This window comes from Podarcis gaigeae (genome assembly GCF_964106915.1).
Source record: "Podarcis gaigeae genome assembly, chromosome: 3".
Classification (NCBI taxonomy): domain Eukaryota; kingdom Metazoa; phylum Chordata; class Lepidosauria; order Squamata; family Lacertidae; genus Podarcis; species Podarcis gaigeae.
The window spans coordinates 2,128,588-2,156,422 of record NC_139680.1 but is presented as its reverse complement, the minus strand read 5'-3'; the positions used below and the strand labels follow the sequence as shown (position 1 = coordinate 2,156,422).

The window sequence follows — 27,835 nt, the reverse complement described above, 5'->3', positions numbered from 1 at the left end:
ATTATTCTTATTGTCAAGAGCAAAGACTAATCAGTTCCAAATGGTCCACATGTTAATTCTGTCACAAACAGCATTATTTTATCGCAACATACCACTGTGCATCATGAAAAAGCAACTCTAAAATATAATACATTTTTAAAAAGAAAGAAAGGTAATTTAACGAACAGAAAATATTCATTCCAATCCTAGGATCAAGCACCCTATAATATACAGTGAAAAATATATAGCATACCCTATATTTCCTATATGTAAGTTTATTTTAGCTACATGTGATTTCAAATCCAACAACAAGAGTGCCGGCTAAGTTACTTAATAAATCTCAAAAAACCATTTCCAAACTTAATTAATTAATGAGCAAAATTAATGGGCATATATGGGACAAATCTGCCCTGCCCTCTATTAATTCTGCTTCCTAGTTATGTGGAATTGTGAATGTAGTAAGATATGGAAAGAAAAGGGATACTTACATCATACTTTGCAGTTCAGGAGTAAAGTTTGTTGATTTCCCAGTCCCTCTTCCGCTGCCTGATGGAGCAATAGTCGACATTGGACTAGATCCAGTACCACTCATCTGAGTAAACAAAGAAAACCACAATGTTTGCAGGTATACAAGAGCAAACACCACATAATGAAAAATAGCAAATCAAAACCCATGAACAATGTGTGCATGCTTTAAAATATCAAGTTAGTGCTGTTCCATTCAGACATTCACAATGCCTTATTCAGCATAATTAAAAATTACTATTTTTTCCCTTCCCCAGGCAACTGAAGCAACATAGCTGACTAAAGTGCGCAAGACCATTAGTAATAGTAGCAATTAAGGTGAATGACAGAATTCAACTAAAATGTTAAATGTTATTTGCTTAAATGTTGCTTATTTTGAAATTACTGCTAATTTGTTTATTTAAACACCACCTAGCTGTAATAGTCTCTAAGCTGTTTACAAAGATACAATGCAAAAAAATAAAAATCAGTTAAAACTATAAATGCAAACTTCACTTGAAATGCCTGCTGGTATAAAGAAAGCCTTCTTTGGCAGCTGAAGTTCAATAGAGAAGGGACCAGCCTGCCCTCAACTGGAAGGAAGTTCCATAAAACTATAAAGTTCCATAAAGTTCCTGGGGGATACAAGCTATGGGGGACCACTAACTGTGACTCCCCCCCCCCAGGCCCTGCTGATTGGGCAGGGATATAAAGGATTAAGTCAGGGGTCAGCAAACTATTTCAGCAGGAGGCCGGTCCACTGTCCCTTAGATCTTGTGGGGGGTCAAACTATATTTTGAAAAGGGGAAAAAATGAACAAATTCCTATGCCCCACAAATAACCCAGAGATGCATTTTAAATAAAAGCACACATTCTACTCATGTAAAAACACGCTGATTCCTGGACCGTCTACAGGCCGGATTGAGAAGGCAATTGGGCCAGATCCAGTCCCTGGGCCTTAGTTTGCCTACCCATGGATTAAGTAGTCCTTAAGGTATCTTGGGCCCAAATAATTCTGAATATTCCAGGGTCATTACAGAAATCCCATGGAAGTGCCTCCCCACATTCTGTGGTTTCAACATCACATTTTAGGGTTTTGGCCCAGTTTCCTATTTGACTTACAGAGGGCAAAACAGTCTGTCCCTTGTTTGGTGGCCCTTCTAGAAGAAGCAGATGAGGTGGGAATCAACTCTGCAGGTCTATTGTATTCATCATCTATGCACGTTGTGCCACAGGGTATTTTTAAAGGATCACATGCCAGTAGATGTAGACCAGTTAACTTCCATAGCCTAGATAAAACTACAAAACTCACGCTTGCCTTGAAAAGCGCTTCTCGGTTAAAAGAAAGTCCCTGAGACTTATGAATGGTAGACCATATAATGTTACGGGAGGAAACTGTTTCCTCACAACATGTGTGTCCCTTATTAATGGAAACTCAACCTCAGTTATGGAGCAACTTTCTAGTTCAGCAGCCCTATCAAATTTGACTATTATCTATTTCACCTGCTTTTAGAATATGCAATATTTCAAACCCACAATATATCCCATAGGACCATAAACTAATCCTCTTTCATATGTAGATTTCTCCTGAGCATAACATGAGCATTTATGCTCACTTTCAGAACAGCCTCTAAATCTGCAGTTAACTGAAACATCATGTTTCAATTTACATATTTTCTTATTACGCTTTTCATACATATACTGCATCTGCATTGTGTGACATTAGGACTATCTATAGCATCTATTACCTCTTTTTCATTTATGCCCTCCTTTACTTAACCTCACTTGATGGAGTTGACTACATTTCTTCAAAGCTGCCATAAGCACACAGCAAAATAAACTTTATTTATTGAGAAAAAAGTATCTTGCTCTCCTCACACTTCACTTCAATCTCTGCTCTGAGTTTATTTTATCTTTTATTTTCTCGCCAAACCCAGCAACTTATTTCTGCTCAAATAGAGTGCCATAAACTTTATTTACAATTTCTTACAATCATATGCAAGCTGCTGTAAACCATGCAAATCTCATTTATGATTATTAGCAATAAAGGCTTGGTTTGCATAGAAGTAAGCCTTTTTCATCCTGAAACCTGAGTGGTAGTCATACCACAGAGCAATTAAGCACCAATTCTCCAAAACAGGAGAACTTGAGGGATAATATATGTCACTCATGTTTCATTGGATAATGTCAATAGTATCTGATCCATTTGAGCTAGCTTTTTTCATTTTTCTTGAACTTCAAAACTGTTTCTCTATTTTGTCCAAAAGACAGAGATAAGTATTGAATTCCCTCAGATTTTCTATTCTATTCTATGTGTTCGTTTTCAATCCAGTTTGGTGCAGTGATTAGAGCACTGGACTAGGACCTGGGAGACCAGGGTTCAAATTCCCCCTCAGTGCTTCACTTTTGCCCCAGGCACAGATCTGTGTTTAAAAGCTTTTGTTTCTGAGAATTTGTGGGCTTTTTGCCCAGAGCTTTCCCCACAAAAACCGACTCTTTTGTGCTCAATCAGAACAAGCATCAATTCAGGTTTTCCATGGATTGCCATTTGCTCTGACTGAGCTTTAAAGAGCGGGTTTTTGCAGGGAAAGCTCTGGAGCAGAAAAAAGCAAGGGCGCTTGGACAAGGACCTTTAAAAGTGGGTCGTGCCTAGAAAGAACTGTCCCACACTTTCCAAATCTGCCTCAATCAATCACAGGGTCTGGATTAGATTAGATTTTTTTCTGCAGTAATTCCTCAAAACCTGCCTACAAGATTTACACCATAAGTGATGCAGGAGGACCAAGCACTTAGCTCATTCTCTCAAAAGATATGGAAAGGTTTTATGGTTTCTGCAGAATCCTGACACTGAATCTTTTCCCTCCTATTTCCTCAGACCTGATGTCATGCATACCTCTTGAACCAAAGGGGAAAAAGTCCTGGAAGCACTTTGCTTCTAAAGTTTCCCCCCCAGAAACTGAGTAGAGAATCATCAGTAGTTGACATCTGATACAATTTGATATTATCACCTGCAGGATCTTTTGTGTGTAGATACATATCCTGTTCAGAAAGGTCAATTATTTTTAAGATTATTACATCCACTAACCTGTTTAAAATCTAACACTAGATCACTGTGAATACTTAACTCTGCATATAGTGAATTATTCTTAATATAAGGCAAAGCAGAGCAAACCTGCATGTTCACCAAACTGCTACCAAATTACTTTTTACTTTGTAGCCACCGGTGACCAAGATGAACACATTCTCACTCAAATATGGCTCTTAGGCTGTCTAAATTACCGGTATTTTGGAAAGTTATAGAAAGATTGTTTCCCTTGTACGCCTCTCCCTAATAGAAAGCAGTTTCCTAAGTTTAATGTTTAGGCAAGTAACAGTCTGAAATGGTTTGATGAGCTCTATTTTTTAAAAAATCAAACAAGTTCAGACTGCTTAATTGCTTGGAACTTCTTCGAAATTCATCCCACTCAAAAATATATCCACCTAGTAAAATATTTTTCAAGTTTTCTGCATAGTATCTGCATACATACAGTGCATCACCATTTAATGCTGAAACTATTTTTTAGAAGAATGCAACCTTCCCCTTCCCCTTACAAACTGTTTTTCTCTTCCATGTCCTTTATGTTAACGTTTCTGACGGGGGGGGGGTGTGACTTTATTGCAGTTTATGCAGACTCTATCAAATCTAACACTGTTTTTCTTACCTTCCAAATTTGGAATCATGTCTTCAAACTGAGTGGCAATAGAACTTGCTGCTACCTCACTCTTCCTCACAACCTTCTGTGGCTTAAGTTTAGCTTTAAGCTCAGTTCATATGCAATAAATTCCTTCATTTTATCTACCTCTTCAGTCCTACACACTGATTTAAAATGTTCCTCTGACAAAGGTAAAGTGTATCCAATATACTTGTTCTTATGCTGAGCATTCTCAAACATCTAAAAATGCCTATTTTTATGTTGTGTTAACCCTTGGCAGAGTGCCCTAGTTTATTTTTGAAATGTTCAGCTCCACAGCCATCAACAGAACAAAACACACTTTTGTGTGTACGTCAACAATAGTGTCTGAGGTGGAGGGGGAAAGAAGGCACAAAGTATCATCGCGAAGTTTTGTGGTCTGCCACACAATGCAGTGCATGGCCATGGTTTTGTAGGCCGACAATTTTCTACGTTACGAACAGCAGTGCACATGTCCTAACAAAGTCTTGTACTCAGGGAAGCCAAAGACCAGAGCTTTGCAAACTGTGTCACAACACGTTAGTGTGTTGGCTGCAGTGTGTAGGTGTGCTGTGCGAATGCTCCCTGCACAAATATGGGATGGGGGACATGTGAAAAGAATCTAGGGGTCTTAGTAGACCACAAGCTTAACATGAGTTAAGTCAACAGCAAAAAAAGCTAACACTATTCTAGGCTGTATCAATGGACGTATAGTGTCCCAATCAAGGGAAATAATAGTTCACTCTATTCTGCCCTGGTGAGACCACACCTGGAATACTGTGTTCAGTTCTGGGCACCACAATTTAGGAAGGATGTTGACAAGCTGCAACATGTGCAGCAGAAGGCAACTAGGGTGGTCAGGGGTCTGGAAACCAAGTCTTATGAGGAACAGTGGAGGGAGTTGGGCATGTTTAGCCTGAAAAAGAGGAGACTGAGAGAAGGTCTGAGAGCCATCTTCAAAGGGCTGTCCCATGGAAGGTGGAGGGCGCTTGTTTTCTCCTGCTCTGCAGGGTAGGATTCAAACCAATGGATTCAAGTTACACGAAAGGAGATTCTGTCTAAACATCAGGAAGAACTTTCTGACAGTAAGAGCTGCTAGACAGTGGGGTGGACTCCCTTGGGAGGAGGTGGGCAGAGGTTGGATGGCCATCTGTCATGGATGCTTTAGCTGAGATTCCTGCATTGCAGGGGGTGGGACTAGATGTCCCTTGAGGTCTCTTCCAATGCTACATTTACCCTGAGGTATGACTGTATTTGCTATAATAATAATAATAATAATAATAACGATAACAACAACAACAACAATTTATTTCTTGTACCCCAGCCACTCTTGGAGACTTCCAACAAAGTATAAAAGAACACACCAAAACATCAAACATTAAAAACTTCTCTAAAGAGGGCTGCTTTCAGATGTATTCTAAAAGTCAGATAGTTGTTTATTTCACTATGTGAAATGTACAGTCCATTCTCTGGAGAATCATCATCATCATTTATTTATTTATTTATACCCCACCCACTCTGGGCGGCTCCCAACAGAACATTAAAAATATGATAAAACATCAAACATTAAAAACTTCCCTAAACAGGGCTGCTTTCAGATGTCTTCTAAAAGTCAGATAGTTGTTTATTTCCTTGACATCTGATGGGAGGGCATTCCACAGGGTGGGAGCCACTACCGAGAAGGCCCTCTGCCTGGTTCCCTGTAACCTCACCTCGCAGTGAGGGAACCGCCAGAAAGCCCTCGGCGCTGGACCTCAGTGTCCGGGTTGAACGATGGGGGTGGAGACGCTCCTTCAGGTATACTGAAATGAGGCCGTTTAGGGCTTTAAAGGTCCTCACCAACACTACTGAATTGTGCTCAGAAATGTACTGGGAGCCAGTGAAGATCCTTTAGGGCTGGTGTTTTATGGTCCCATAAGCCACTCCCAGTCACTTATTAAGAAGTATACAACCAGTTTTCACTTCCTAAACTGTAACCCTTAAGCACTTTCGGCAAGACAGTATCAAGTAGACGCCACAATCTGGGGAAAATACCCGTGAATGTTATTTCGCTGACCAACTGAAGGACTTGGATTACTCAAATGCAAACCCCCATTCTTTCCAGTTACATGAATGCAGTTCCTGTACATAATCAGGCTTTTCACCTTTACAGCTACTTTAAATGACCTTACCTATCATGCAGAACTAACTTTCACTCACCCCTTCTCTCACTAAAACTGCTTATATACATCAAAAATAATGAATAAGGCATATAATTGACTAATGTATCTGCATCCTAATACTGCAATCCCAACCACATCTGCTCAGAATTAAGACCTACTGGTTGGGGCTTTCTCCCAGATCACAGAATCACAGAGTTGGAAATGACCCTACAGATCATCTAGTCCAGGCATCCCCAAACTCAGCCCTCCAGGTGTTTTGGGACTACAACTCCCATCACCCCTGACCACTGGTCCTGTTAGCTAGGGATGATGGGAGCTGTAGTCCCAAAACAGCTGGAGGGCCGAGTTTGGGGGTGCCTGATCTAGTCCAACCCCCTGCCATGCAGGAATATGCAACTGTCCCATATGGGGATCGAACCAGCGACCTTGGCGTTATCAGCACCACACTCTCACCAACTGAGCTATGGGGTTAGTAAGAATATATTAATAAGAAAACATGCTACTGACATCATATACTCATTGTTATGCTTTGTCAACAAAGGAAAAACACAGTCATCTACAAAGATCCTTAATGAAACAAAAGCCTAGAAAAAATGAGCCAACGTGAAGCGGTTCTTGGCATAACTGGCATAATCTAAAAGGAAAGGTCAAAGCCAGTCTTTTAACATTTCTACTACTGTCATATAAGTCTTACTTTTGGTGACATATTTGGGTAATGTGCTCTAAGGTTTACAGGTGGAAGGGAAGGCTACAATTATAAATACTATCATGGAATCCTAGAACTGTAGAGTTGGAAGGGACTCTGAGAGTCATCTAGTCTCACCTAGGTGCAGGAATCTCAACTAATCATCCATGACAGATGGTCATCTAACATCTGCTCAGAAACCTCCAAGGAAGGAGCAGTGGCGGAGCTTCATGCTCCAGCACTGGGGGTAGAGAGCAGGAGAGGGCAGGGCTGGCGTGCGTCCCGGGGGCATAGCGTGCCACCGTAGGGGCATGGCAGGGAGGACAGCCCCGATGGCACCCCGCCAGGATCACGCTGCCAGGGCGGTGCGCTCCCCCCCCCCACACGTCTCTTCCTCCGCCAGTGGGAAGGAGAGGGAGTCTGTTCCACGGTGGAACGGCTCTTGCTGTCAGATAGAACCACAGATATTACACAAGTAATATCCATATGCTGCCAACAAACACTATAAGCATTATGAGCAACACACCATATTCTGAACAAAACTAATTATTAGACTGAAAACCCAAATTAATTTTTATATAACATACTTCTAACGGGAATCGGGAGGATTGTCAGCTAATGTACTACCAACTCATATAAAAGGCTTTGGTCTTTGATTCCTGTCATCAGATAACATTTTAAAATGATAGTACCAACGGAATTGTTGCTGGTTCCCCTCCACTAATCTTTCTGACTTGCAAAAATCTGGTAAGCCTTCATTTATCCATGGTCTACTCATTTCTTACATTATTATTAGCAACAGTGGCTTTAAAGAATGAAAAGCAGATGTTAGCATCATTTGCCCTCAGTCAGCACTCTTAGATTTGCCTATTATAGTTTTACCTTTCACCTATACACACTTCCTAAAGCACAAAATTTATACAAGTTTTTTTTACTATGGTTAACTAGTGCTGTATTTCACGCCATAATTATTCACAAGTCTTATTTTAAATGTATTGCTCTGAATACTAGACAAGTCAATTTTTCTCCTTGATCACACAGGAGATTTTATATTAATATATATTTCTTTTGCCCAAAAGCAAAGATGAACAGGAAGTGACAGACCAGGTCTTGAAGTGAAACTATATTCCACAACATATTGGTGGGAAATGTGATATAAAATATTGTAATTTCTCAGCTGACCTTTTGAAATGACATTTCAGTTTTCCATGTAAGTCCAGTTTCCAGCAAAGTTCCAAACTCTCAGGCACATGCAAGCACCTTAAGCAAGCAAGCAAGATGCGTCTTCATCCACTAGGCCCCATCTTTCCTCTAAAAGCCTTCTAGGAAACTTGGACTGACTTGAAGCAGCAGCAAGGGCTGGGCCAGTACGGCCACAGCAGGCTCCCTTGGCACCCCATGTCTGTCCTGCGTGGCAGTAGCACACGCTCCGCCACTGGTATGCAGGCCCATGCAGTGGACGGCAGCTGGGTACACTTGCCCCAGGCCTCGGAGGGCAAAGCCCTGCTTTGTTATTCTATTCTATTTGTTATTCTTATTCTAACAAGACTCCCACCATGGGCATTGGACAAGCTCTGCACGGGCCTGCATACATGTGCATCACATGTAGCATTCAACATGTGTACAGTCTACCTACAGTGTACACTGGTTGCTAATCTGTACGTAGGTACAATTATTCATATGCAGTGGTGTGCACATGTGTGGTCACAGGGATTTCTGGGCAATATTCTAGTGTCCTTTTGCCCACAGAAGGGAATTCCTTCACCACACGATCCTACTCTTCTGCCATTGCCCAGCAGTACAGAACAAGTGATTCCCGATCTGTGATTTTTCAATATGCTGAAGGCAGCTTGGGTTTGAATAAAGTCATTTTCTGTAATTTCGAATACTAATTCTGTAGTTTGAGTTCCCAGAAACTGGAGAGCATAGATGGATTACCGTGTTCTTAGATGCTGTCCCGTATTTCTGTCAACAGTGTATTAGAGATAGCATGACATTTTAGTATGTGGTGGTGTTTTTTAAGCTATGGCAGATGAGGCTAAAAGGCAGGGGTTACAGTATTTGTATGCTAATCCAAACTGGCTTATTAATATTTCATTTTTAAGGAGAATACAATTTAAAGATGACAACACAAAGGAAGGGGAACCAAAATGCAATTAATTTTCAGACTAGGCAACTAGCAAAAGCAATTATTAAAAGAATAACCAGAATTTGAGTGACAGCAATTTGTTCATGGTGTGGTATAATACTTGTCTCTTCCTCCAGATAATTTTAATGGTCTTTTATTGACTCTCATCCTCTTGATTCACATCCCTACACCCACATCTCTCATAAATCAATTCTTTGTGCTGAACTTCAGAAGTCTAAACAGCAATAAGAGCAGACGTGGCCGGTGGGGAATCACAGGTTTCCTGCTCATGGGGAAAGTTTGGCTGCTGCGCTATGCAGGCTCATCTGAGACTGAACCCACTGAAACTTATTTCTGAGTACACATGCATAGGATTGAGCTACACAATTCATAGATGAGATTGAGCTTTAGGCCCTGTGCTATTATTATTTGGAATACTTTATGTATTTGTAATACTTTTCAAACAACAAAGGGAATGGGAAGCATCCTGGTCCCACAATGGCCAACCAGATGACTGTGGGAAACCAGAGCTAGAACCTGGGCACAACAGTACTCCCCCCCCGCCCGCCCGCCCCCCTTGTGACAGGCAGTGGAGGTAGAACATGGCCATTGGGCCAGTGTCTGAATCTCTTTACCCACAGTGCCCTCATTTAACTCTGGGAGGGCAAAATTATTCATAGAAGATGGTGAAAACAAATGTACCCTGTGACTCAAATAAACTTTGAAGAAGAAACCAAATAAATTAAAAGCAATTTTAAAAATCGATGGCAGCAGCAACCCAGGGACACAGGGAGGGCATGTCAACAGAAACAGGCTTCTCGGAAGAGGTAGGTTTTGCATCCTCTCAAAAAATCAGCAAAACAGTGGGGGGCAGATCCTTCCACAGCCTCAGGCCGACTGCAGAAAAGACACTGCTTTCAGTCTAAAACCTGAGTGATCAAAACCCTATTTGCTTTGGCAGCTGCCTGCCCTCCTTTCTGCCCCTTTTACAGAACTCCTCAAAAGCTAAGAGGGAAAGAAACTGCGAGTTCCAATAGACTGGAAAGAACTATGGAGGAGAAGGAATTTCTCTACAGTAGAGACTTCCCTCAGTCACAAGCTCAAGGCGAAGGCAACTGACCCATTCTCCCCACGTCTCCCTCTGCCCCAAGCTGGCAAGCTGCCCTGGCCTGAGTGGGCAACCTTTTGGTGCCCCCTCCCTCTGGCCTCTTAACTTCGGGTCATGTAAATACCTTTAAGCAGGCGCGTGAAACCTAGCGAGTCACCTCTCTATACATGTGCACATAATGATGATGAACAAAAAGAAAGAAAGAAAGAATGCTGAACGCTCCAACTGCTACCAGCTAGCAACGTTTTTTCTACGGCCACGTTATTACGCTTATAAGCTAAGTAGGTGTAGAACACTTTATTTAGATGAACCCTGCACCTCATTAGACCACCCTGTACCGTTTAAAATAATTACTTCCCCAGCTAAGATCTGTTAGATGGCTTAGATAATTAACTTCTTTACACATCAAAGTCTGATCATATGCATGTCCCATTTCCTTTCTTCCGGACATTAAAAAAATCTCAGCCAAAAGCAGAAGCACTCAAATCAATTTTCTCCAATAAATCCAACTAACATGAAATTCAAAACCTACTGTAATATTCAGTAGGTCAATGTACTGCAGTTGTTTTTGCTTTGAATTTAAATGCAGCTGCATGCCATATTCTACAAAATGAATTCAGATGTTCAGATGGAGATGCAGATTATTTCAACATGCTGTAGTTTATACATGAACCCCCATAAGAAGATGATAATATTTGATTAACACTATTTAAAACTAGTAATTATGAGGTTCTAGCTAAATCTACGTAATATTTGCCAAATTCCTTTCTTCTGAAGGAAAGTCTGGTATGCATAAAAATAATTTAAAATGAAATGAAAAACATAACATTTAATTTAAAAAAGCTTTCATTTATAGTCATCTGTATGAAAGCTATCATACTTTCTCTGTAATCTGTTATTTTGCACACTGAATGCTGAGCGGCTTCCACTCCAGCCCAGGTCTGCATATACTAGGGTGAGTGGTACTGAATCTTATTTAGCGTTACTTAAGAAAGTGAGGTTCCTTAGCACCACACAGCGAAGGAAGTGGGCCCATTCTAGTGGTTAACCACTTCCACATTCTATCTGCATCCATGGTGGCATTACAGATGGAAAATAATCTCCTTAAGTGATCGTGTGAATGCATATACATTAGGAGACGTAAGTATTACCAATGCCAACCATTTTCAAAGACGTTATTTATAGTAAAGAAATGTGAAAGGATCAGTGTTTAAGATGGAAGAAACCTTGGCAGAGACCCTCTGGGTTATTTACCCGCTTGTAAGCAGGCAATAAAGCAGAGGATATCTTCAACTTATGCGAGCTCTCTCCAATTAATCTGGAAGTAATGTAAAGCAAAACATAGTAAAGGTAAAGGTAAAGGTACCCCTGCCCGTACGGGCCAGTCTTGACAGACTCTGGGGTTGTGCGCCCATCTCACTCAAGAGGCCAGGGGCCAGCGCTGTCCGGAGACACTTCCGGGTCACGTGGCCAGCGTGACATCGCTGCTCTGGCGAGCCAGAGCCGCACACGGAAACGCCGTTTACCTTCCCGCTGGTAAGCGGTCCCTATTTATCTACTTGCACCCGGAGGTGCTTTCGAACTGCTAGGTTGGCAGGCGCTGGGACCGAGCAGCGGGAGCGCACCCCGCCGCAGGGATTCGAACCGCCGACCTTTCGGTCGGCAAGTCCTAGGCGCTGAGGCTTTAACCCACAGCGCCACCTGCGTCCCCGAAGCAAAACATAGGATAGTAATAAAGCGCATCCTAGGAAAGAATGATTCCTTACTAAATTCCTTGACATTCAGCACTTACACTAATTATACCAAGAGGCGTATTCCACCTTTTCCAAAATACAAATAGTAGTACAGTGGTACCTCTGGATGCGAACAGGATCCGTTCCGGAGCCCCGTTCGCATCCTGAAGCAAACGCAACCTGCGTCTGCACGTCTTCACTTGCGTGGGTCGCAATTTGGCGCTTCCGTGCAAATTTACATCATTTTGAGCGACTGCACATGCGGTGAAACCTGGAAGTAACGCGTTCCGTTACTTCCGGGTCGCCGCAGAGCACAACCCGAAAAAGCTCAGCCCAAAGCTACTTCAACCCAAGGTATGACTGTAGTGGTGATAGTAGTAATAGTTGTAGTACTCCTGGGCTGCTCCTGTTGTTGTTGTTTAGTCCTTTAGTCGTGTCCAACTCTTCATGACCCCTTGGACCAGAGCACGCCAGGCACTTTATTATGGGGCAATAAAAAACCATTAACACTTGCCACAATAGGTATGTCTTACATTTTGTAATGTTTGATGTTTTATCGTGTTTTTAATATTCTGTTAGGAGCAGCCCTGCTTGGCATAGTTCATAGCTTCTCTGAATAACTCAGTTATATACCTTTTGCACTCAACCTCAAATCTACTCAGAAACTTCAGTTGAATAATAATTTAAAAAATGGTAAAGGACCCCTGACCATTAGGTCCAGTCATGACCGACTCTGGGGTTGCGGCACTCATCTCGCTTTACTGGCCAAGGGAGCCCACGTACAGCTTCCGGGTCACATGGCCAGCATGACTAAGCCACTCCTGGCGAACCAGAGCGGCACATGGAAACGCCGTTTACCTTCCCGCCGGAGTGGAACCTATTTATATACTTGCACTTTGACCTGCTTTTAAACTGCACAGATTAGTACACTACTATTTGTGGTATGGCAAGGAAGTCTACTATTCAAGGTGATGGGTAGGTGAGAAAATCCATAGCAATGGTAGTTTCTTATACAGCTATAACCAGTGCTTTTTTTAAAAAAAAAAAAAAAAAAGAAAGGCACAGATACCATAAAATTGTTACAGCAAGTGCCACACTTTTGACATTTGGGGGGGAAGGTGCCGGTGCTGCATACCATTGAGTACCCCCAGAAAAAAGCACTGGCTATAACCCGTCTTCCTCCCTCTTTTTGCCAGAATAATTTAGGTAAAGGTCTGACCCTGCTGATTATCTGCCTTCCTCAGCAACACACTTCTTGAGTTGTATCCAACCAAGCTGTTCTGTTAGCACAAGGACTTTTGCCTCTACAGCAGATCTTTCTTCCCGCAACCCCAATCTTCTCCAGATAGATGGGGGAAACCCCATAACAGATTTTGGGGGTGTGGGCAAGGAGTGCATGAGAAGAGAAGAAGTCCTGACGCACAAGTGGAACAAGTCCTTGTTCTAACCAGATGACTTCACTGGATAGAAACCCCTTGTGTCTGGCATAGGCAAGTTTTCGCAATCCCATTTCCCAGATCGAAATGAGCACGTTTTGCCTTCAGCTGCCCAAAAGCTCTTCACAGGCATTCTGGAACAATGAAAACAGCAGCTGAAGCTGTTTTCCACAGAGGTGCAAAAAACCTATAGGCAGACATGAGCTGCAACCAAAGGTTGCACTTCTGGTCAGTGCTTCCCAGACATGATCTTGACCAACGTGCCTTGGAGTTTCATAACCCATGAAGAGACCTGGGACCTGAAAACAACAACAAATTCAAAAACAGAAGTAATCTGCTCTGTAGCTGCTTCACGTTTGATTGTGAAAGAGTAGCTAGAGGACTGAGATGCATTTGGAGACTGAGAAAACAAGTCTTAATGAAATTGATAAAAGTTTTCAGATAGAGATCAGGTTTTTTAATTACTGCCATTGTAACCTCTGTATACTGATATATGCTTTTTAACCTGGGTGCATTGTGGGTCTTTGATTACAGGGAACCACCAGCCAGAGCAGGACCAGTGGTGAGGAAGGGGTGCTTAGGGAACTACCAGGGAGAGAACTGCTTTGGGCTTCCATCTCCTCATCACTGCTCTCTAGGACATAGCAGCTTATGAAGATGGAGCAGAGGCTATCACCATAGCTCATCAAACTAGCTTGTGTAAACCATGGTTTCAAAAATATGCTTCAACCCACATTCTCTTATTTTAGTTAGCTAGATGGTCAGAAGTCATGCCTTGTCAACATGGATGTTATGATAGTTAAGAGCATCAAAACATGGCTTGATGCCATATCTGAATTAAATCAATATGTGACATAGATGTATGTGTGAATCAACTCAAGTTCCCTTACAAACCATCACAACAGGAAATGTGTACAGGAACCACAGGAAATACCGTTATTTTCTCATTACAATAAAACAGAATGTTGTAGAGAGATTCCTATTTTGCTGCTCCTTGTGTTTCTATTCTTCAAGACTTGCAAGGGAGGGTGATTAATACTCTACTATTATACAAGCAAAACCAACAAATCTTGCTTGCTTTTCTATTTAAGAAGTGCCATAAGGAATCTATGACCCTGGATACATTGCAGAGACTTTAAGTTCATAAATTTTGATGCTCATCCTTCTTTACAACCTATTGTCACTCACTCATTATAAGGAAGAAGCAGGATTTTTACTAATGCAAGTAGTTTTCTCCATTAAGAAAACACTGCAAAACAAGTCATTTTCCCTGATGTCCACTATAGAATGCCTATGGAAGGAAGTTTTGTACACATGAGGTCTCCTCCCAAATGTAGCCCCTCCAGAATAGGCTGGGCTACGGAGGGAGGGGAAAGAGGCAAAACTTAGAAAAGTTATTCCACGTGTACAAGAGCAGGTCTGGATCCAAGTCATTATATTTGATATTGTTATTTTGGCAGGAACAGCATAATTAATGGCCAGCGCTTAAAGTGTAAGAACTCATGTGAGGTAACCAGCTCAATTTGCAGACTGGGTGTGCCATCAAGGACAGAGAGCCCTCTGAGCCATTTTCTTGCAAAGGTCTCACTGAAATGAATGCGAACTTAGCAAAGCGTCAGGCTCTTCCGCAGCTCCCATGTCTTCCAAGAAGCCACGGCGTGTGGCAAGAGAATAGCCTAGTACACTAAACTGCAGAAAGTTCATGCCTCCAGTAGTCCAAACCCACGACTCAAGAAGCAACAACACTCTGCCACTGTAATATTTGCATTGGTAGCCTCACGGCCGGATGAGTACCGTGTGCTCTCTGTCCTTGGGCCTGGCAGGCGCAAGCTCCAGCTGCCACAGGGTGGCTGGCAGCATGGGACACCTCTGCTAAGAAATCTGTCCCCGCTGCCCATGTGCTATCGGGACAAGTTCAAGGCTCCTGCGTTGACACACAAAGCCCGGAACAACTTGGTTACTTTAAAGACCCCCCTGAGCCCTCAGAGCAGGTATTAGAGGTGTGCTGCTGTTAGCTGTCCCCTGCACTACAGAAGTTCAACTGGCCTCCATTGGAAGTTGGGCATTTAGTGTCAAGGTCCCAAGCTGAGACAGACTGTTCCAGCAGAGATTGGGCAAAGCATTCTTGCTTTTTTATTTTCAGCGGCATCTCTGGAAGAGTGGGTTTTTTTAAATGCCAGCAGGCCTTTGCAATTGTTGAAACTGATTAGCCGGTCACTTTAATGATTATCTGCATTGTTTTAATAGTGTTTTATTGTTGTATACCACCCCTATATTTTATGTTATGGGAGTATAGAAATAATTTTATAAATAGAATATAGGTAGGGGTGTGTGTGTGTGTGTGTGTGTGTGTGTGTGTGTGTGTGTGTAAATAAAACATATACACAGGCTTCTGCAGAATCATTTCTGGCACTGCGCATTATATCGTGGTTCCACAGATTGCAAGCTACTGCCCTGATGTTGCAGCCAACATTAGGAAAGCTGTGCTGGGGGTGGAGATGTAATATTGTAATAACTTTACAGAAAAAAATAGAGGTAAATAAGGACATTCTGATTTAGGGTGAATTATGCTTTGTATGTAGAAATTCTGAGGCAGCTCAATGTGACACAAATTACTTAAAAAGGAGCAGCAGGAGAAGAATATTTGTGGCTGGCTGGGGTACGGATAAGTAGTGAAAGCCTAGCAGTGAAAAATGGCAATATGTCAAATTATGTCATTTCTTATGCTTGCCCAAGAATCTTATGGGCTTTTTAAACTTTATTGGATACTTCAATAAAACAGCAGAATCAGCATAATTTGACTGCAGAAGCAATCAAAATCACATCAACATCTACTTGAACTTCTGAAATCATATTGACACATTTGTGAACATACTGAATTGTATCAGCACAGCTAATCTGGAGTCTCATGGTGAAGCTCTCTCTAAGAATATAAGATTCTCTATCATTATAGCAAGAGACAGTTCTTTTCAAGAGAACAGTGTTTTCTGTACTCATAACACAAATCAGATCTCACTAACAGTAACTCCAGGAAAAGTATTCTACATGCCTAGATGCCCTTGGAAACCTAAGGTGATAGTCCAATGCAGGGTTGAATAAATATTCCCAGTTCTCAGGTACCAGTAATACCTACATCTTCCAAGTGCTTGAGAGTTTCTTAGCCATGGCTACAGTGAACCATTTCAGGTTGTCCAATGAATTCCATCCTCGGACTGTCTAACAAAATTAATTCTACTGATCAGAACCTGTGCCATTCAGCACCTATCTAAACATAACTGCACTCCAAATCAAGTCATCTTTGCAAACCACACAAATTGCATTTGTGGCTCAATATAGAGAAGCATTATATTACAAGGTCAGTAGATATGAGGGCATTCATAGTAAGTTAACAACATGCCTGAAAAACTAAATAATGTTGTTTGGGCTTGTAAGTTGACTAAATTGAATTCACAGAAGAAGAACAGTAATTACTGAGAAAGTTCAGGAGCAGCACAGAAAGTTGTGATTTGCAGACGTTTTAACAGTTACAGCTGTCATACGGGTGGAAGTTAGTGAAAGGCACTCTGGCACTCCTAGACAACTTGGGCCCCCAGTGACAAACCTGGAAATCTATGAAACTGAACATGAAAGATCATTGAGAGCATTTGTGTAAAAATAAATAATCACTGTGTGGTGGTGTGCTGGAGTGCCAAGCCAGGCAGAAGACCCGGGTAATTCCCTCCTAGATCATGTGACCAAACTTTCCAAGGGGAGAGATATAGTAGTCATGAGAGACTTCAGTAACCCTGGTATTAGAATTACATTACCGCATTTTTCCGTGCAGTGGACGAGGTTTTTTGTCAGAAAAATCATGTCAAAAAACTGGGGTTGTCCAATACACGGATAGTGGCGGGGTGGGGAGGTGCTGCTGTGCGCAGGGAGTGATCTGGCGGCGCTGGCTGGTGGCGCGCAGCTTCCCCCGATACTGCTGCATGAGGGAAACACTCCCTCTACCTGCGTGCAGGAAATGATCTAGGGAGGGTTTCCTGCCCGCAGCTGGGGGGGGGGGGGGGAGAGGCTCAACAACTTTGGGCAATCTCCCCTCATTTTCTTAAAATTGAGTCCCCCAAAATAGGAGGGGTCTTATACATGGGGGCATCTAATAGACGGAAAATTACGGTAGTTTAGAATTCATAGAATTCTGCTAAGAATGGAAGGTCAAATAAATCCCTGATTTGCCTTGCTGACAATTTTGTCTAGGAGGTGGAAAGAGAAAGAAAAGGATCTGGCAAGTAAGGCAGGGGCTCTGAAGTATATGCAAGCAAGGAGTAGAGGACAGAATAATCCCTTGCTTAAACTGAAGAAAATTATTTAGGCTTGGAAAGCAAGTCAAATATTGTCAACTCTTATTTGACCCCAGTCAAACATTTAATGAATACTTCTGTGTGTCATTACCTTAGTGCTAGTTATCTCCTAGCTCTGCAGCAATTGGGGCAAAACAAGCAGTGAAGCAAAGTACTATAACTTTAGACCTCTCCAAACAGAGGCAAAAGTCTAGCAGGCAGCAGGCCAGACTAGGACCAGGAAGACAGGCCTAGGTTCGAATTCTCACCTGACCATAAGGCTCAATGGCAACATTGGGCCAGTCGCATACTGTCAGCCTCGGAACAACTCCATGAGTAGATTAATATAAAATGTTGCTGGACTACAACTCCCATCATCCCCAACCACCAGTCCTGCTAGCAAGGGATGATGGGAGTTGTAGTCAAACAACATTTGGGGACCCCAAGGTGGAGAAAGGCTGGTGTGTATTATGCTAAGTTCCTTGGGGGGGGGAGCAAAATAATTTACTGTCGTAAGTAGCACAAGCATCAATTATGTTGGTAATATTCTGTTGCTCTCAAAAGGTTATTGTTTTTAAAATACTTGACCATTTTGTGACAATAGTTGGCCCAAATCTTTTTTGACTAGTCCAATTCTCAACCTAGAATTATGCTGCTATAATCATAACCAAATGAACTGTGGTGTTTTCATGATCGTTTGGTGGAATATGTCACTCCAAAACAATTAAGCTTCTGAGGAACAGTTGAGGGAGTTGGGTATATTTCGCCCGAAAGCATATCTTGGGACTGAGAGGGAATAAGCCATGCATCTTCAAATATCTTAAGGGCTGCCAGATGGAAGATGGAGCAAGCTTGTTTTCACCTGCTCTGGAAGGTAGGACTTGAACCAATGGCTTCAGGTTACAAGAAAGGAGATTCAGACTAAAGGTTAAGAACAGCTTTCTGAGGGTGATAACTGCTTGACCGGGAACGGTCTCCCTCGGAAGGTGGTGGACTCTCCTTCCTTGGAGGCTTCTAAGCAGAGGTTGGATCGCCATCTGTCAATGGATGCTTTAGCTGAGATTCCTGCATTGTAGGGTTTGGACTAGATGGAGTCCCTTCCAGGAGTCCCTAGATGGACTGGATGGGGGCCCTTCCAACTCTACAATTCTGTAATTCACACTGAACAGATTGCTGCCTGAGGCGATCACCCTCTTGCCAGCAGAAGAGAGCACAAGTGGAAGCAGAGGTCTAACTAGTTTCCTCCCCACCCCTCTGTGTGCATTACGTTTCTCAATAGCCTCCAACATTCCACTCAATTAATTTCTGGGGGATTATCACACTTCTTGGGTTTGGCCTCGTGCCTTAATGTTGCCCTTGGGGTGCATATAATCACAGGGAATGCAGTGTCTAGCATGTCTTATTGCTTTAGGAGCTCATGCAGAAATGTCATTAGCCCCTAACTTTCAACCGTGCCTAAGATTATTATGCAAATATAATTGCTAAAACATATACGTTTATTAAATTGCACACTGCTCCATGTTAACATGTAGTTAATTGACTAATCACATTTCAGACACTTCCTCTGCGTTTAGTAAGCCCACAAAAGTCATTCTTCAAGCTTCTGACACTGACACTGATCTGAAACAAGGCTGGCAACCCTTAGAAAAATCTTTTGAGCAACAGGGAAAAAAACATAAGAGAATCTTAAAAGCCGGCCAATAAATCACCCAGTCAAAAAACAAGTGCAGCAAATGCAAAGATTGATTACGTGAATCGGGACCATTGTTGAAAAAAGTATGCCATAAATTCCAAGGGGAGGTTTATAAATGTTTTTTAAAAGTACTATATTATTATGACTTATGGTATTAAGAAGAATGCTCAAAACAGGAAGCAAGAGAACCTCTTGGGGGTGGGGTGGGGGTTGGGAGGAATTCCAAACAAGGTATTCCATAAAACACCTCATCAACTACATTCACTGACCAGTTCCATTTAACTTTAAGTTGCAAACCATCTAGTAAGTTCAATCTTGGAAACATTCTGAAATTAACAGTGCACCCTTAATATTTCAACGTTTTGCCTTAACACATTCTCAAATGTTTCCTTCTGGAACGCCAAATGCTTTACACATATGCAGTGTGATTTTTTTAAAAGAATGTGTGGATTTTATGTACTGAATGTAGTCCCAGATATACACAAACTACTAGGTGAAATCGAAGGAGCTGGGGTAAGAGTATGTAATTTCTAAATTCCTCCCAAATGTTCCCCATTTCACACACAATGGTGGTAACAACAAAGCCTTATGAATTTAGCTTTTGCAGCCTATGCATTTGCATGAAGTGATATAATCAGTTGGCAAATACCCACACATGGCATGTACTAGGGATTGCTAATCGTGAGGTCAGAGGAAAATGAAATGCAAAGAAGTACGGATGTCATTAATTGGTTGTTAATGAACAATGGTGCTGGGAACACTGGCATCCTGGCAGGACAAGCCAATTAACACATATAGTGCGATAATAATCCATGAACCCAGAACGGATAGCATTGAACGCCTCTTCATGTAAGCCTCCCTTTGAAATTATTCCATTCCAATATGGCCACCTTAAGATCAGTTACGGTGCCCTGCCAAGTTAAAATGTCCCTCATTTGTTTTTCAGTATTGCCAGTACTTATATCAGATCTCTGTCCATTTTTTATTCTGCACAGAGACTGCCTGTTTGTCCTATACAGACTGCAGAAAAGTATTGCTGGTAGATTATGGCTTATGTCATGCTGGAAGATGAGCAGGTGCAATATCCTCTCATGTTGTGGGGGAATTATTAGGTCCTGCCATGAGGGCAGAGTCTGCATCAGGGTCTGCCACAGAGTCTGGCCCAAACTGAAGCAGAGGAACTGCTACTACAGACACATCAAGAGATTTGACCCTACTCTTTGTGGACTGAATCATCACTGTGGATGTTTACCACTCTACACGTGTTAATTTGGCAGCCCTGCAGACTGGCGGGGGTTTTGCACAGGTATTCTGCAACATGTCACTGCCTGAATGACGTAGAGTTGTAGCACTAGAATGAACCCCAAGGTCCATTCCAACCCCCTGCAATGCAGGAATCTCAGCTAAAGCATCCACAAGAGATGGCCATCCAACCCCTGCTTAAAAACCTCCAAGGAAGGAAAGTCCACAATCTCCCTCTGTCAAACAACTCTTACTGTCAGAAAGTTCTCTTTGATGTTTAGTCGGAATCTCCTTTCTTGTAACTTGAACTGGTTTGAGTCCTACCCTCCAGAGCTTGCTCCAACTTCCATGGCACAGCCCTTCAGATATTTGAAGGTGGCTCTCATATCCCCTCTTCATCTTGTTATTCATGCCTCTCCATGTGCATTAGTGGGGGGGGGGGGTTATACCGGGTCACCCAAACATCATTTTGCTTTATTAGCTGTTCTACCATGCTTCCCAAATGCTTCCAGCATGATGGCTGTCCAGAGAGGCCCTCTTGCCTATATCCCGAGCGCCAGTGTGCTGCAGTGGCTAGAGGGCTGGACAGGGATGAAGGAGGCCAGGTTTCAAATCTTTCGGCCTAGTCTAGTCTACCCCACTGGGTTTGTTGAGAGGATAGAAAGAGTGGGGAGGAAAATAATAATAATAATAATAATAATAATAATAATAATAATAATAATTTATACCCCGCCCATCTGGCTGAGTTTCCCCAGCCACTCTGGGCGGCTCCCAATCAGTGTTAAAAACAGTACAGCATTACATATTAAAAACTTCCCTGAACAGGGCTGCCTTAAGATGTCTTCTGAACGTCAGGTAATTCTTTATCTCTTTGACATCTGATGGGAGGGCATTCCACAGGGCGGGCGCCACTACCGAGAAGGCCCTCTGTCTGGTTCCCTGTAGCCTCACTTCTCGCAATGAGGGAACCGCCAGAAGGCCCTCAGCGCTGGATCTCAGTGTCCGGGCTGAACGATGGGGGTGGAGACGCTCCTTCAGGTATACAGGACCGAGGCCGTTTAGGGCTTTAAAGGTCAGCACCAACACTTTGAATCGTGCTCGGAAACGTACTGGGAGCCAATGCAGATCTCTCAGAACCGGTGTTATGTGGTCCCGGCGGCCACTCCCAGTCACCAGTCTAGCTGCCGCATTCTGGATTAATTGCAGTTTCCGGGTCACCTTCAAAGGTAGCCCCACGTAGAGCGCGTTGCAGTAGTCCAAGCGTGAGATAACTAGAGCATGCACCACTCTGGCGAGACAGTCCGCGGGGAGGTAGGGTCTTAGCCTGCGTACCAGGTGGAGCTGGTAGACAGCTGCCCTGGACACAGAGTTAATCTGCGCCTCCATGGACAGCTGTGAGTCCAAAATGACTCCCATGAATGAAAACCATGAATGCCACTTTAAGTGTCTTTCATAAAAGGTGGGGTATAAATGTAATAACTAAATATAGTGCAACAAAAGCAGGTCAAATGCCCCTGCTCCAGAACATTTGTGAAATTTGCAGAATTTCAGCAGGAAGCAAGAAGATATGCACCAATTAGAAATGAAACAGTATACTCACCCAAAACCTTTTTTAGGCACAAGCCATATTAAAAGTGGGGTGCATATAACCACCTCAATACCATTAGCATCAATAATCAGGAATGCAAATTTAAAAAGAGCACGGGGGGGGGGGAGGGGCTTGGCTTACCATGAGAGGATGTCTCTGTTACCAGCTGTAATGACCATAAATAATTATGTAATTATCAGGTCTGTACTTTTTCTTCATCTTGTTTCCCTGACCTCAATGTCTGCGGTTAACTCACAATTGTCTGTATATGTACTTTGACTGAGGATCACACTTCATGCATCTGTTGAAGTAGACCGTAGCCCACAAAAGCCTATGCCCTAATACTGACAAACAAATGCATCATACCCAAACAAAACATCTGTAATTTATATACTACACATGAAAAAATATAGTCACATTTGAAGTTTATCAAATAAGACATAGTAAGAGCCCATGGCTGTCAACGTTTCCCCTTTTTTAAGGGAAATTCCCTTACTCCAAATAGGATTCCTCACAAGAAAAGGGAACAGTTGACAGCCTCCTGTTCTCCCAGGGACCCCGTGGGACGCTTGGAAGCAGGACCTGAGCAAAAGTGGGTGGCAATGTTTTCCTTTCTCTCTTGGATACTGAAGGAAGCAACAGCTGAAAAAGTCAGGACAGATAAAAGAAAGTTCTTCTTCACACAGCATAGTGTGAACTATGGAACTTGCTCCCCTGGGAGGCAGCGATGGCACTGGGAGGCAGGCAGGAAATGACCCCAGGACTGTGCGGTCTCTCCGTAACATTCAGATGTTATGGAGAAATAGAACTGAGTGTCCTCAGCATACTGGTGACACATTGCCCTGAAACCCCAACTGGCATATATTAAATAGCTGCCCGGGGGCCAAGAGGTACTCTCCCGGTGCTACTCTCTGGACCTGAAGGTAGGATTGGAACTACTTTAATACACTGTCCCCAGTCCATGGGTCCAGGATGGTGGATGGTCTTCCTGGAGTGCTGGTGAGAGACCCAGGAGCAGGAGCAAGGTCACACTCCCTGTGCGCTGCTCTCTGCAGAGGTCATCCATCAGGGCAACAAGGGCGACTCAGGTCTGTGGCCCCACTGAACCCAGGCTGGAATGGCTCTAAATAATCTGGGCCCTCCAACATGGCTCTCTCCACCACCTTCCCCCAACTGGTCAATGCCCCAAGCCAAAGGGCCCGGAGCCGGTTTCCTTGGAAGCGGTTGTATCACGGCCTCTTTCAATGCAGCACGGCTCACCCTCACACAGCAAAGCATTCAGGACACTCTGGACCCAACCCCACAAGCCAGGCGGGTCTGGGCCAAGGGGCCAGGCACCTGGGCGCCAGCACCTCGCTCACCTGGCTGGCTGCTCAAGGTGCTGCAGCAACTGGCACATCTGCAAAGCTAAGCAGGATCGGGGGTGGTTTCGAATTGGATGGGGGCATTTCGTGCTGCGATTCCTGCCTTGCAGGGGTTGGCCTAGATGACCTCGGGGTCCCTTCCAACTTTACAATTCTAGAGTTCTGTGATTCCGCGTGGAAACTTGTCCCACAAAAGTGAGGGAGGGTGGAACCTGCGATGCGCTCCGGGGCAAGGCAGCGCTGCCGAGGGCCCTGGAGTCCCGTCCGCGGGGGAGGCTGCTTGCCGCCGCCGCCGCCGGAGGAGGAGCAGCTCTTCCGGCTCCGCGGAGACCCCGCCGCCCGCCCGCCTTCCCCTCTCGGGCTGCCCGCGCTGCTCCAGACCGGGCAGCCCGAGGAAGCCCCGGCGCCGCCTCGCCCTCCCCGCTGACCTCGCCGCCGCCGCCGCCGCCTCAGGGGCGCCGCTCCGCCTCCTCGCCAGCGCCGCCGCCGCCGCTCCGCCTCCTCTCGCGGCTGCCGGGCCGGGCTGCTCCCACGACGAGGGCGGGACGGGCGCCCGGCCGCTTCCTCTGCGCCTGCCCGGCGCCCGGCGGGAGGAGGCGCCGCCGGGCCGAGGGCGGGACGCGGCCAGGCAGCCGCCATCTTCGCCCGGCCAGACGAGGCCGCCTCCCGCTCGCTCGCCCGGCTTCTCGCCGCCGCCGCCGCCGCCGAAGAAAGGCCGAGGAGGAGCAGGAGAAGCAGCCGAGCTGCGCCCGTCGGGCCCGCGCCCCCTCCCCAGGGTGCTGCCCCCCCCCCGGGGTCCGCTGTGTGGGGCCAACATTTTGGCAGCCCGCGAGGAAGGCTCTCTGGTGGGCTCCGCGCTTCGGGACCAGCACCGCCCTCCTCAGTCCAGCGCCGGGCTACACGCAGAACCCGGGGGGGGGGGCAGGAGACGCACCACTTGCTCTCCCCCCCCCCCCACATCAAACTGGGCTGAGGGCCTCCAGTTGTCGCCAATGTGTGTCAACTCAATGGAACTGCTTCTCAGCAAGACCCTTATTTGCGGGGAGGGGGCGATGGAGCGCTGCATCCTGTTAGCTGGTGGCCAGGTCTTCACACGACTGACACGAGACAGTTCTAGCAGTGTAAACTATCTGCAGGTGGCCTCTGTTGTTTGGAGTCACGGTGACTATTTGGAACTTTAAAATACAGGTACCATCCGGAATTGAACTCAGAAATCATGAAATTCAGCTCTCTTGAATTTGGCCTCTTTGCGGCCTGTTCCAGTCAATAATCAGGTGGTGACATTTTGAAGCAGCTGTAGCTTCTGAGAATTTTTCAAGGGCACAAAGCTTGAACGAGGGGCTTGAACGGAAACCCAATGCAGGATTAGATTTATTTTACAGCCCAAGGCTCTGTGTAAGTCCCAGGGTGTTCCAAGGGGGCTTCAGTCTCATTCGGTGAGGTCCTTCCTTTCTTACTACAGTACAGTAGTTGAGGGCTTCTGCAGCAAAAGAATGCTGTGTCTGCTGACCAAGCCTTATTAGGGGTTTTCTAAACTTTACAGCATGTTTTTCTTCTTTCAATAATGTCAGCACCAAAAAAAGGCCATAAAAAACCTTTCTCTCTTTGTAGGTCACCTTTAAGATACTTAGGTCATTATGAGCTGTCTCAGAATTTCCACACATTGGAGGGGCCCCAAACCATAGTGTGCACCAAACTTCACATTAGAATAGGCCTGATTTACTCTTTCACTTGTTTTAACTTTCATGGCTCTTCAAAACATAGAAAATGGGAAAAGAAACTTTTTCTTCTTGCAGCACATCATTCACTAACATTTTAGTACTGCTGGACATTACTTGAACACAGAAACTAGATAGTAACAGTTCCTGTCTGAACAGAGGACTGGGAGAGTTTCTAATCTAAAGTATATAACAAAAACACAATGGAAGCCTCCATAAATTCATCACACAAATCTCTAGCCTGTCAATAGGGTCATTAAATGAGCATGAAGCATAACTGCTTGAGATGATTGTTGTCTGTTTGCACAAAAGCAAAACACTCCTATCAAGGGAGTTTGTATCATTTTAGTCTCTTGCAGCAAATGGCACCTTATAACTAACATTGTTTATGTGGCAAACTTTCCTGGAGTTTGCACTTTTATGGGCGAGTTACTACTAATTTTGAAAAGAAAGGATTACAACTGTATAACACATGAAATTCTCCATGCTTGGGGAATGTGCCTGTGTAAAAGCCACAACCAATATGGAACCATTTGCAAAGAAACAATTATTTATTTCCTCCTGCAAGGAAGTCAAAGCAAATGCCAACATAGAAAATCCACTTTCTCTGTTCAAGAAATAATGCCCTTCTTGCATCCAAATAGTTATCTTTGTTGATGGTTTGCAATAGAGGCAAATTCTTTTATGCTTAATATTGTTCTGCTCTTGGTAGCTTTCTTTGCTGTTACTAATACTTTGCTGTCACCATAGAAACAATTTAGGAGGAATGTTGGAATTACAGAGTTTTTCTGCATTCAATTTTATTTCATTTTCTGTCCAACTGTATAAATTATAGAAAAATGTTGCACATGTTAAATTGCAGACTATATCAGTTACAAATGCTGTTTTATTTTGTGGTATAGATTTTCTCTCCTACAGGAATTCAGCTTTAACACATTTTTTGCTTAAAATGTAGCCCCCCAGAAGTGCATTGTATAGGAAACCTGCAATAAAAAAAATCATATGGGCACCCTACGAAATTAGCAGTTATGTAGCCACTGGTTTAGATTGTGGTAAAACTTCTTTTTGCAAGGGGGGGCAGGGCTATATTTCAACCTGACAGTGAAACAGAGAGAAGGCATAAGTACCAACAGTGGTGTCTCAAGGAGGCACTAAACACAGATTTAATGGTCCAGTGCATTTCAAAGATAGTCTTCCTCAGGACTAAATTACCTCTGGCTGCATTCACATGTAATGCTAAGTCATCATTTGCTTAGCTAACCTGTGTTTTTAATGTGTGCACCTGTCAGAGCTAACACAGGAGTTGGGACAGATGGTAAGCAGTGAAGAAGCACCAACAGGATTGGTTTCTCTACTCCTCGGGTTCCATCCTGCTCTCTGCAGAACTCTCAGCAGGATTTAACCTGCCATTCATCAGCTGATGAGTGAGGGTGAAGGTTAAAATCCTGCTGCTTTGACTTGGCTCACCAGCCCTCTGTGGGTGCAGACCAACACCGAACCCCTCCTCCTCCTCCTCCTGCCAGCTGACATCACCACCATTGTGTGATGACAGCTGATTGACAGGTGGGCAAGGTTTTGGTGAAATGGCCTCATGGGTCACCTTGGGGACCCAGGTGGACCAGCAGGCTGGAGGTTCCCCACTCCTGGTTTAAATAAGCTTAATATCAGTAAGCTATGGACCATAGATGTACTGCACAGTCATCTCTATCAAGGTATAATCCCAGGTGCCTTATTTTTTCTGATTTGGGCACTACAAAGAAACCAGTGGGACCTGCAATAAAATGTTGCAGTGTAGCCTCACTTCCCAACATGAGTCCATCTGTTTAGGATTTCAGCCAGGCCTCCAGGATACTCCATTCAATTCTACTAGTGGTTTGGGCAACATACAGTTTGTCACAGATCGTTGGGTTGTGTGTACCAGATAAGTGCTACCACAGTTGGTAAAATCTCTGTGTCTTTACTGCTTGTTGTTAACAGGACTGCCAGAGAAGGGAGGGGGGGATTTTAAAAAGGTATCCTAGTGAGGAACTATATATATATATATATATATGTAAAATTTTGCTATTATTATATGCCACTTAGTAAAAGCAAAATATCATTTACATTAAATAGCATAACATGCTTATTTTCAAATAGCAATGAAAATAGACTTTGAAACAAACAGACCTAATAAAATTATAAAAATATGGATAAAATCATCAGTTTTAAAATCAGGTATATATAATTAAACTGGGCTGACGTGTAATTATTTCAGAACATCATTCACCATGGTCCTCACATGTGGGTGGTTGCAGCTGGCGAGGCTGGCAAGAGTCCAAAGTGCCTGTAGCTTGGGCAACATCTTAGCTGGAGAAGACAGTGTCTCAGTCCCAAGAGGGGGAATCTGAAAGAGGAGGTGACCTTCCTGGAGCCCATGGAGGAGGAGATATCCATGGAAAGGAAGGCTGAGTGGAGGAGAGAGAG

At 43.8% G+C, this 27,835-nt stretch overlaps 2 protein-coding genes across 17 annotated transcripts in view; one reads left to right on the top strand and one right to left on the bottom strand.

Moving 5' to 3' along the window:
• Positions 1–24,219, bottom strand: part of SUPT3H (SPT3 homolog, SAGA and STAGA complex component) — a 215,988-nt gene extending 191,769 nt beyond the window's left edge. For 3 of the 8 annotated variants that reach the window (XM_083730702.1, XM_083730708.1, XM_083730709.1), the window contains exons 1-2: positions 22,432–23,974; positions 468–571 (exon numbers count right to left, since the gene is read on the bottom strand). In XM_083730702.1, coding sequence (XP_083586828.1) covers positions 468–571; positions 22,432–22,434 — 107 coding nt within the window. In that variant the 5' untranslated portion in view covers positions 22,435–23,974. Of the gene's footprint in view, positions 1–467; positions 574–22,431; positions 24,004–24,082 lie in introns of those variants that run through there. The other 5 variants (XM_083730706.1, XM_083730703.1, XM_083730704.1 and 2 more) reach the window with 5 other exon arrangements.
• The window catches only part of RUNX2 (RUNX family transcription factor 2), a gene marked incomplete at its 5' end in the record, with an annotated part of 222,332 nt that overhangs the window by 31,797 nt on the left and 162,700 nt on the right, over positions 1–27,835 (top strand). The gene's annotated exons all lie outside the window — the stretch shown is intronic.